General features: G+C 42.2%; 1 protein-coding gene across 1 annotated transcript in view; it reads left to right on the forward strand.

Annotated features, from left to right (window-relative positions):
• The window catches only part of ZMYM4 (zinc finger MYM-type containing 4), a 40,050-nt gene extending 33,194 nt beyond the window's left edge, over positions 1-6,856 (forward strand). The window contains exons 26-29 of the mRNA XM_059488854.1: positions 1,064-1,175; positions 2,265-2,513; positions 3,424-3,553; positions 5,082-6,856. Coding sequence (XP_059344837.1) covers positions 1,064-1,175; positions 2,265-2,513; positions 3,424-3,553; positions 5,082-5,289 — 699 coding nt within the window. The 3' untranslated portion in view covers positions 5,290-6,856. The remainder of the gene's footprint in view (positions 1-1,063; positions 1,176-2,264; positions 2,514-3,423; positions 3,554-5,081) is intronic.
• Positions 6,857-10,776: the final 3,920 nt, after the last annotated feature.

The following is a 10,776-nucleotide window of genomic DNA, read 5'->3' on the forward strand; positions in this document are numbered from 1 at the left end:
GAGTGTTTCTACCTAGACATAAGAACTTGGATTTGGAACTTTTTGGATCATTTTTCATGTTTAGGAAGGATTTGCTCCTCAGAAATTCTTGTTTTAAGATGAAATGGTTTAGAGCTAAAATAATTACCCAGAGTTCTTCCAATATATAACTTTATGTGGAAGAGGTTGCCCAGGAAGGATTCTCAGTGACAAGACAAATAGCTGTTGTGTTGGCAATATTTACAGAGAAAATACACTGGGAATAACTGTATTGTAATTAGTAAATACTAAAAATAATGTAGTAAGTCCTTATTACCAGTCTTGCAACAGTAGCAGTACAAACTTAGAATAAAGCTAATTTATGTTTAAAACTCCATGTTCAGTACATTTCTGTTTCCTTTAGAACAGCCTGCTTGGTCCTGTTCTGAAACTCATTTTGAGATTAAGAGTCAAAAGCTATTTTGACATAAAGCCTATTTAATTAGATATGGAATTATCTTAATTTTTTTCCTTGCTATGTTTGGACAAAATGTAGAAAGAGTTAAAATTCAAAGGGCCGTTGATAAATTCTCAGAGTATCAGGGATTTTTATGTCACAGTTTTGACTTATTCATTGATACAAACTCCTTTTAGGAAACTTTTAAACTGCTCCTTGAAAAGTTTAAAGAACTTTTCTTCCTTGGTGCTGCAAGTGGAGCAATTTCAGCAGCCTGTGTCTCTTGTCAGGAGGTATTAACATGTAAAGTTCATTTCAACAGAAAAATTCTTAATAACTATTCTGGTTTTTATAGGCAGAATAATATTTAAAGGAATTTCAAAAATATTTAGAGGAAGATGATTTTGCAGAAAACAGCTCTAGAGCTTGAAATATTAACCACAGTTCTTGCTGAGCCTCTCCTTTCATACTGGAGTGGTCCCAGTCCCTGCAGGAAATTTGATTTACTGTTTTACTGGAAATTTCACCAAAGTGTTTGTCCCCATAAGCCACTGGGAGATAAGAAAGGAAAATAATTTGATGTGCTGTATCTTCTCACAATGTTTTATAATCATAAACTGTTTTTATTTCTGTTTTTTTCTCTTGCAGTACCTGTTTGAGAATGGTAGAATAGATAACATTTTCACCGAGCCCTATTCCAGGTTTATGATTGAACTTACAAAACTTCTGAAAATCTGGGAACCTACAATTCTTCCAAATGGTAGGACAATTCTTTTGTTTTATATAGCTGCATGACAAAGCTGTATCATAAATTAATGTTTTCTCAGGACCAGGAAGAGAATGTGATCTGAGGCTCTCACATTAGTCTCCCCTCTCTACACCATGGATTTTATATCTGTTTCTACCAGTTATGATTATTCTTAAATGTATCTTTGCCTCTGATCAATCCTTAGAAAGAAAATATTTCTATTCTGGCACTCAACACATTAGTTTTCTTCATCCCTCAAGTTTCAGCTCTTTTTTTCATACAGAAAAAAAGTTAGCCAGAATTTAGCCAGAATTTAATGCTGTATTTGAGGTGAGGTACTGCAAAATCTGTGTACAGCTGCACTGATATTTCCCTATTAGTGCTGGGAATACTCCTGGTGAGTTTGGGGATCACATTAACAAATCAATGGGATCTTGTCTCGACTCCAAATTAAGACTTCCCAAATTCTGCAGATACTTTTATTTGGTTTTCAAGCCTGATTATGGTGTTTATAGAGCTGAACACCAGCCCTATGAGCACACAACATCTTTAGAGTATCAGTGAAATTTGAATTAATATTGGCAACTCCAAAACTGCCTTTTCATTTAGAAAAATGAACTTTTTATTTCATACAGAAATAATCCAATTACCTATAGTTTGCTGCACCCAGTGATATTTTTTTTACAACAAATTTCTTCTAAGCCCCCACATCTCCCTTTCCTGATTTAGGATAATCACAATGGGCTGTTTATACACAAAATGGGACATTTTAAACTCATACTTCACATTGTAGGAATTACATGTTGCAGTTGGCTGGCTGTGGTTTAATACAGTGAAATTAGAACTTAGTGAGAATCTGCTGGTGTCTGCAGCTCCTTTTTATCCTTTTCTTCATGTATTGGAAGATCATGCTGTTCCACAGCTTGGTTCTCCATGCTCCCCCTCATGTTTGCCCATGCAATATTCTGGTTTTATTGGATTACAGTTGCTGATGATAGGTGTGAATTTGATTTGATATGTGGTTCATGAATAGAGGTTAACTGAAAAAAGATTTATATGCATAAATAACCATTTTCTTTTTTCTTTACCCATTCCTTGTAGGTTATATGTTCTCAAGAATTGAAGAGGAACACTTGTGGGAGTGTAAGCAGCTGGGTGCATATTCCCCCATCGTTTTGTTGAACACTCTTCTGTTCTTCAACACCAAATATTTCCAACTAAAGAATGTCAGTGAGCACCTGAAACTGTCCTTTGCCCACGTTATGAGGCGCACCCGAACTCTGAAGTATAATACTAAGATGACATATTTACGTTTTTTCCCACCCTTTCAAAAACAAGAGGTAGAATCAGGTGAGTGCTCTCTGATCTTTGGTGTTTGGACAGTCACATTTGTGTGGTCTGAATGACAGAATCACAGAATTCTGTGATTTTGTGTTGTCTGCTTCTCTTTTAAAAAGGATTGGGGAGAAATATGTTCTGCATATGCTGCTATCCTGAATACATTTGCAGTATTTTTCATTGCTTTCAAGAGAAATTCTCATATTCTGTTATCCTGAATACATTTGCAGTATTTTTCATTGCTTTCAAGAGAAATTCTCAAAGAGCCAAGGCACCCAGGAAAAACTTAAAGTCACAGATTTGGCTGCAAATTTGTTTAATAGTCTTTCATAACATCCTCAACTTGCATAAAGCTCTATTAATACTGCAAGAGTTTAAGGCCTTTACTGAAGTTCTTCTCTCAGCACTTCATTATCTTGGGTTTTGCAGGTCCAGACATTTATTGTGTCTTTTTAATTCCCATATTTGTCCTGGGTCTCTGTGGGGAGCAGACCAAGCAGCCCCAGTGGAGAACAACAATATGGGGTTTGCACTTAGAGGCAAAGACACACAAATTTTTGTTCTCAATTAATTTTGGCACTTGGGAAGGGGAAATATTTGATCCTTTTGGCTTCTTCAGTTCAGAGCTCCAGTGCATTACATGAATTTGTCTTTAATGAGTAAAATTCTATCCTCCATATTTTCCTGCAAGTTCTTGTGGGTTTTCTAGATGTGGACCTGGCCTGTAGGATGTGCAGTCCTTGCCCACCCAGCAGATGACACAGGTGACCATGGTTGGATGGTGACATGTGACAGAACCAGTTCAAGGAGTGGGTTTGGGTGATGCAGAGTCACCACTGGGTGCTGGGCTGAGACACCAGGCCTTGTTTCTGAAGGTGCTGCTTTTCACTGAGCTTCTGTGATGCCATTTTTGTGTGTCCAGATAAATTATCAGTAGGCAAGAGGAAACGCAGTGAAGATGAGGAGGTTCCCACAGCAGTGGAAATGGCTGAAAACACAGATAATCCCCTCCGGTGCCCAGTCCGACTTTATGAATTCTACTTATCAAAATGGTGAGTGACAGAACTTGAGTTTTGGTCTGTGTGTAGATTGGAACAGGCATTTGGGCAAGGAGCCCATTCAGACCTTCTGTGCCTGTGCTTTCCCAGTCCCTCAGTGGGAGCAGAACAGGAATTCCAGCAGCAGCACTGCTCTGAGACCCCCAAACAGCTTTTTTGTTTGTTTGTTACTGATGTTGAGTCAAGAACAGAGTTACAGAGAGAGATGTATTCTTTAAATAAATAAATTCTTTGATATAAATGTGAGACATTACTACAGTGCCCATGGCATTCTCTCTCCCTTAATTCCCATACACCATCCTTGTGAGGAGATTATAACTAATACCAAAGGAACTTTATGTTCCTTCTGAAAGAGTACAGGAGAAGAGTGAATGTGGTAAAACTGATAAATTTTGCCTGCTGAGATGTGAGATTAACTAGTGTTTAGGAGTTAGAAGGAGACTATAGCAAGGACAGAGATATAAATCATTTTTCTCTCCTGTTTCTGTATAAACTTTAGTTAGATCCTTGAGCAGGTGGAAGGTGATGTTCTTCTCTCTTCAAAGGAAATACACATGTAAAATGAAACAGCATCTCATTAGTGTCAGCTGAAACTCAGATAAATCACCCTCAGAAATGGATCTGCTGAGCTCACTACAAATATCCCATTCCTGAGGCAGAGGCAGGCATTCAGCTGTCCAGACTCTTTCTCTCCCTCTTCTTACCTTCCTTGCCTTCACTGGCACATTTTTAGAAGCTTTTAGTTGTTCTTGGGCTGGGGAAACATTTTCCTGCTGCCCAGCATATTCCATAGCTGAGCCTCTGCAGTGGTGAAGGCAGCAGTACAAATTCCCTTTGCTGTTTTGGTGTTTTATCCCAAAACCAGGCAGGAGGGACTTGGAACCCCACCAGAGCCTGGAAGCTGCCTTGGGGTCAGTCAGGCTTTCAGGCAGATGGGCTCAGCATTGCAGCATGGCCAGGCAAGCTGGGATTTGGTTTTACTCACTCTTAAACACCACCTTAGAATCATTTAGGTTCCAAGAGCCCTCAAAGCTCATCAAATTCAGCTGTTCCCCAGCGCTGCCAAGGGCACTACAACCCATGTGCCCAAATGCCACATCCACATGGCTGTTAAATCCCTCCAGGGCCAGGGACTTCACCCTGGGCAGCTGTGCCAGGGCTGGACAGCCTTTTCAGTGAAGAAATTTTCACTGATATCCAGTCTAAGCCTTGAGGCCATTTCCAACAATTCTGGAATCCCAGAGCCAGTTTAACTCAGAGATTGCATGTGAAATCCATCTATCACTCTATCATTAATTGGCTGACACTGAAGAACCACTGCTGTAAAGAAGTTACTTTGATTTTCTTTGTTTCTATAAACAACTAATGCTGACTGACCTGGAAACAACTTAACTGTTCCCTCTTCAGAAGGGGGAGACAGTGTTGCCATGCCAATGTAACTTTGATTTCTTTGCTGATTCTCTCTTAAACTTTTGGTAAGATTGTAAATGCATCCTAAGCTTTGTTTCCTTTGCCTTGGCAGTTCTGAAAGTGTGAAGCAGAGGAGTGATGTGTTCTACCTGCAGCCCGAGCGCTCCTGTGTTCCCAACAGCCCCATTTGGTATTCCACATTGCCAATAGACCCAGGAACCTTGGACATCATGTTAACAAGGATTCTAATGGTGAGGGAGGTACACGAAGAACTTGCCAAAGTCAAATCAGAGGACTCTGATATTGAGTTATCAGACTAACTGCAGTGGGGTATTTTCCTTTGAATACACATCAGAAGCACCAAAATGTGAATACGTCCAGCCTTTGGAAAATGTGTATCAAATAAGCCAAGATAACGTCACCTACAGGCAGATTTTGTACCACAGTGGATGTACAAACTGGAACTGGAAGGAAGCAAAGGAAGCAAGCTGTGTAAGCTGCAAATCCCAACGTCCTGCAGCACTGATCAATCCTCAGAACAAATCCAAGTGGAACTCACCCATTGGATTGGTGCATAAATCCTTTATCTGTTTAGGATTTTTAAAAGTTGTGAGATCTTTCTAAGGAAAAAGAATGGTTGTGTAAAATCTACCCTCACACTGGTGGGTATGGAGAGCTAGATTGTGGCTCAGGTGACTTCCCAGCCTGCTGGCTGGCAGCCCTTGCTGCCAAGGAACACGTGGAGATCCTTGAGCTCTTCCAGAGGATCCAAGAGAAAGGGGTGAGGTTGAGACAAACAGACACCTTCCATTATAAATACACCCACACCTACACTTTTATAATTTTTTTTTTGAAAACTGGGATCAAATGTTAGGAAGGCAGGAGCCACTGGCCATCCCAAGGGACAACTCTGGCTGCTCTTAACTGGTCACACGAGGCTGGACTCCAGCTCCAGGCTCACACCAACTCCAGCTGTGTTGGAAGAGGTGCTGCAGGTCAAACTTCTGAGTGACCTTTGGGGAATGTCCAGGAGGGATGTCCTGGGCTCTGTGCAGAATTCCTTTCCCAGCCCAGTAGCTCTGCAGTCTGTCCATATAACCCAGTGAATACTGTGGTGCGTGGAAAGTTCATTTCCCTTAAGGCAGCTTTCCTTTCTCCTCTTTCCCTACTCCTATGGTTTTGATTCTTTTGTAAGGCAAATCTAGAGAGGGCTTTGTCATTTCAAAAAGGAATACACACACTCTCTTTCTCTTTCCACCTTTGCAACACGGGCAGTGTTGTACAAAGGATGCAGTATTACTTCTGACTACAGAACTGTGGTAGAAAATGACCATGTGTGTTTTTATCCCGCCCCACCCAAAGAGATTTAGTCATAGTGTTGGAAATTGAAAGAGATTTTTTTTAAGGCTTGGCTGTTACTGAGTCTTTTGGAAGAGTAAAGCTCCCATGTGGTGTTTAGAGGACAGGACATTATCAGATACTGTCTGTATCTCTGTTTTCTCAAGCTCTAGGTGTGTGTTTCTGCTGACCAGTGGTCACAAATTCACTGGAAACCCAAGCTATTTTTGAAGAGGAGAATTATATGGTTTTTATCTAGCTCTGGTCAGTTATCCATCTTCTGTAACAAGGGTCTGATATTTGAGCTTGTCACTAAAATTTCAAGAGATGAAAATCAACAGCCTTGAAAAATATTTCAGGTTTTTTGTTTTGTTTTGGTTGGTTGTTTTTTTTTTTTATTATTATTTTTTTAGCAGTTACAAAAGTAATTTAACAAAAATAAAATCAGAAAGTAGTCTATTGACGTTGTGTACTCGGTAGTCCTGTCCCTGCCTGTAACAGATTTCACTGATGTATTTTTTAATACAGAAAATTATGTGAAAAGTAAAACCTGCCCCTGATTCTGTCTGACCAAAGCCCATCTGTGTCTGTCATTTCTGAGCAAAGGTTCTGCTTTCTCCATGGCCTGGCAGGGGGAGATGTTTTGGCCACTCCTCAGCACAGGGATGCTCCTGCAGGCTCAGTTCCTGCTCCATGGACACCAACCTGCCCCTCCCCATTGTTACACTGAACAGTGACATTGCAGGCACAGTGGTTTGGATTGGGAAGGGACAGGGAAAACAAAATGATGCTGGAAAGATCAGTTTGGAGGGGATTGAGAATGTCTGAGGTGTGCCCAGAGCCTCGGTGGCACAGGGGAGGCTCCAGGAATTCCTGTGTCTCCTCTTCCTTCCCTGACTCCCCTGGGAATGAGAAGGCAGCAATGAGGACAGGCTGTGGGGAGGGCAGGATGGTGTGCAAAATAATCCCAAAGTTGAGAGTTCCTTAACAGAGTTTAACAGAAATATTCCCATAGAATAACACAGGATGTTTGTACCTTATGGGAAACACTTTGCTTCCTCTGAACACCCTCACTGTTTCTTGTCTGGGAGCACCTTAATTGTGGCCAATCTTTTTGCAGGCACTGAGAATGAGAGATAGGCAAGTGAAATCACTTTAACTTTCACTGGCTGAGAGCAGAGTTGTTAAACATGGTGTAAACTCCTTTGGTGTGGTGGCTGTGACATGAGAAACGTTTCATGGCAGTTCCATGGTAATAATTAACACAGTAAGTAGTTTTAGTTTCTATTTCACTCCTGCTTGGAGGCCCTTTGGCAATGGTCTGTTTTTCCCAGGGTCTGCCTGGGCTGTTTTTGCCTCTTGAAGGATTTCTTGTCAGCTCAACTCAAGTTCACACAGACAACACAAGAAGGATTACCTTGAAGGATTAAAGTATATACAATTTATACACACAGGCTCAAAGTTCTGAACACAATCTTGTTTGTAATCAACATTTCTGACTACTGAGCACACAACATTTATTGAGATACTGTTTTAAACCAAAAAAAAAAAAAAATCATGCTATGTCCTGCTGAATCCCAGAGTTAACTGGGCTGGAAAAGTCCTTTGAGATCATCAAGTCCACCCTGAGACCAGCACCAGCTTGGCAACCAGACCATGGCACTGAGTGCCACATCCAGTGTTAAACTGTAGTTTCAGTGTGGACAGAGAAGCAATAAAGATGGGTGTGAGAAAGAAAAATGGAAAACTCCCTGCTACAGGGTTCCTCCAGCAGCTCCCAGTGCGGGAAGTGCTCAGTGCAAACCCACTGCTCCATCCTGCTTCAATTCACTAAAGAAGGGAACTGGGGGCATGCTGAAAGCCACAGAACTGGGTGCAAAAGGAAGTTAAATTACCTTGGAAATTATTCTGCCAACTACTGCTTTAAAAAAAACCACTCCAGGATTTCTCTGGAATAGTTTCCAACTCCTTGGAGATTTAAAACAGCAGCAAAGTCCCTTGTCACATGTCCCCAGCTGTGCTGCTGCCTCAGTGCCAGGGCTGGCAGGTGACTCACAGCAATGTGCAATAAAGTCATTGGTTTTTGGTAGCAATCTCAGTAACTCCCAGGTCTCCTGAGCAGCAATTTCACTGTTGCCTTAACAACCAAAGAAGCCAGAACAAATGCTCCTGCAGCCAGTGCTTACTGTGCTCGTAACCCTGGCATGGCTGGAACTTTGCTGCCCTCAGCACAACAGATTCCTCCCCATTCTTCCTTGGCCTCTTGTCCTTTTTAAACATTCCAGAGGCAAAACAAAGATTTGCTGCCTTCATTAAGGAGCAGCTCCCTAGCAGTTCTTCCCCTGCCTTGTAAGATGCTGTGTAAGAAATAAGGTTTGAGCTTTTGATCTCTCAAGCATTAACTGTTGGGTTTTTTCCTTTACCTGTGTATGAGCACCAAAAGTCTGTAAAAATCACAGACCATTGGTGAGGAGAAAGGCTAGAGGAGTTTTGGGAGCACTGAAATGGGTGTGTTGTGCCCCTGAGAGCTGCAGGTCTTGTCTCACATGGCCAGAGCTTCACACCTGCCATGGGTGATGTGCCAGAGGAGTCCCCATGGGATCCCCCCCTTTGCCTTACAGGGAAATCCCTTTGCTCCAGCAGCACAGAGCTGGGCAGGTAGGAGTGACTCTGCTTTTGCATCTTCCCCAGGAGGAAACAATTGGTTTGGAAACAATGAGGAGGCCAAATTGTTTTGCACAGTATTACTGTACGCGTTAGGAAGTTGTCCTCAGCCCTTTTTTAGGTAGATTTTTTTAAACTAAGGAAGAAATCACTCATTTAGTCTGACCACTGGCACCAATTGCAGCAGAGCTATAAGAACTTGTCTTTTTATCTTCCGTTTCCCCACCAAAATCCCAAGGAGCATTTCAGAAGTTTTCTGTTGTGTTGTGCTTTCAGAGGGGACAATTTTGGACATGCCAGGAGGAGCAAGTGGCAGAAGAGCTGTTGCAAGGTGCTGGGAATGTGCTTTGGGGAGGCAGGTAATTGATGGTACATGGCAAAACACTAATATAAATATTAAATCCCTAAGATTAATGGTTTTATATTCCAAACATCTCATTGAGGAGGTCCTTGGTGCTCAGCCAGTGGCACCAGTGCTGGCTCTGCTCCAGGGAGTGTTGCACAGATGCAGAATGGTTTTTAAAGTCATGAAGGCTCAAAAGAACTTGGGCAGCTTGGATTCCTCTAGCCACAGAACTGAAACGTCCATTGGACATCACATTGCCCAAGCTGATGGATTTTTAGCAGATATTCAACTTTTCTTAAAGACCTGGGATACCTGACTTTCACCTCTCAGATGGGAGAAGGGAATTTATGACAATGAAACAGGGAAGTTGGATAAAGCTTTACACCCCACATCTCAAAATGAATCCCAAGAACATAGTTTTAATCTTGGGAAATCCAAGTGGATGTGGGCAGCACAAGCCACACACCCCAGCTTGGTAGCCTTGATTCTTAGTCAGCCTTTGGGTGTGTCAAGAGGCTTTTTATCCTCTCTTCTGCATATTTATAGTATAAACAGCCAGAGCAATTTGCAAAGGTCTTTTGGACCTGCTGGGAGCCAGGCTGCAGCTTTGGAGGGAAGGGTGAGGGTGGTGGCACCTGAACTTTCTCCCCAGCTAAGCCACAAACCCACCCCCAGCCCCAGCACACACTTCCCATCACTCCTGAGGACTGATGACACCTCATACCTTGTCCCTTCCAATCTGTCCCTGGGCTGTACCCTCTGTAAATTGGCCAGACTTTCCTACCTCGTTTGGGCATTATCAGGCAGAATTCCACAGGATGCTTTGCTGCCCTGTGTTGAAAGGTGCTATAAAACTGCAAAGTGTTAATTCAGATGTAACTAGGTCAGCAGTGCATCATAACCTATATTAAACAGAGATTTTCTAATATGAGAATTTATAGAGTTCAATGTATGGTATTCATAAGTGAATTATTGAGACCCTCAAAAGAGTTTTTGTTTCAATCATACCTGTATTCTGGAAAAGTGATTAAAAACCTTTAACGTTAATGAAAGAGTGCAGCCATCCTCCTTTTCTCTATGACGCTGGAATCTAAAAGCAGTTTGCAAACCAGCTTGAAAGCAGAATCTCACAGATTTCATATGGGGAGGGCTCAGTAGTTTTTAAGCCACTGTTAAAATTGCAGCTGATCACCTGCACAGCAGCACCTGGTGGTTCCCACTCACACTGGGTTCTGTTCCACTGGCGTGGGCTGTAACTTCTTCCCTGCCCCAAACTGAGAGCAGGGGAACTGGGGGCAGCATCAGCGAGCAGGTCAGTGCTGGGCACTGAGCATCCCCTGTGCCCTGTCCCCCTCTAATGCCACCATCACCCAAGAGAGCAGCCACACACAGACACCAACTCTGCTGCAAGCAAGGAGCTTTTATTGGCTTCAGGAAAAACACTGCTCACAACAATCCA

The sequence above is a fragment of the Ammospiza nelsoni genome, chromosome 25 (assembly GCF_027579445.1).
Source record: "Ammospiza nelsoni isolate bAmmNel1 chromosome 25, bAmmNel1.pri, whole genome shotgun sequence".
Taxonomy (NCBI): Eukaryota; Metazoa; Chordata; class Aves; order Passeriformes; family Passerellidae; genus Ammospiza; species Ammospiza nelsoni.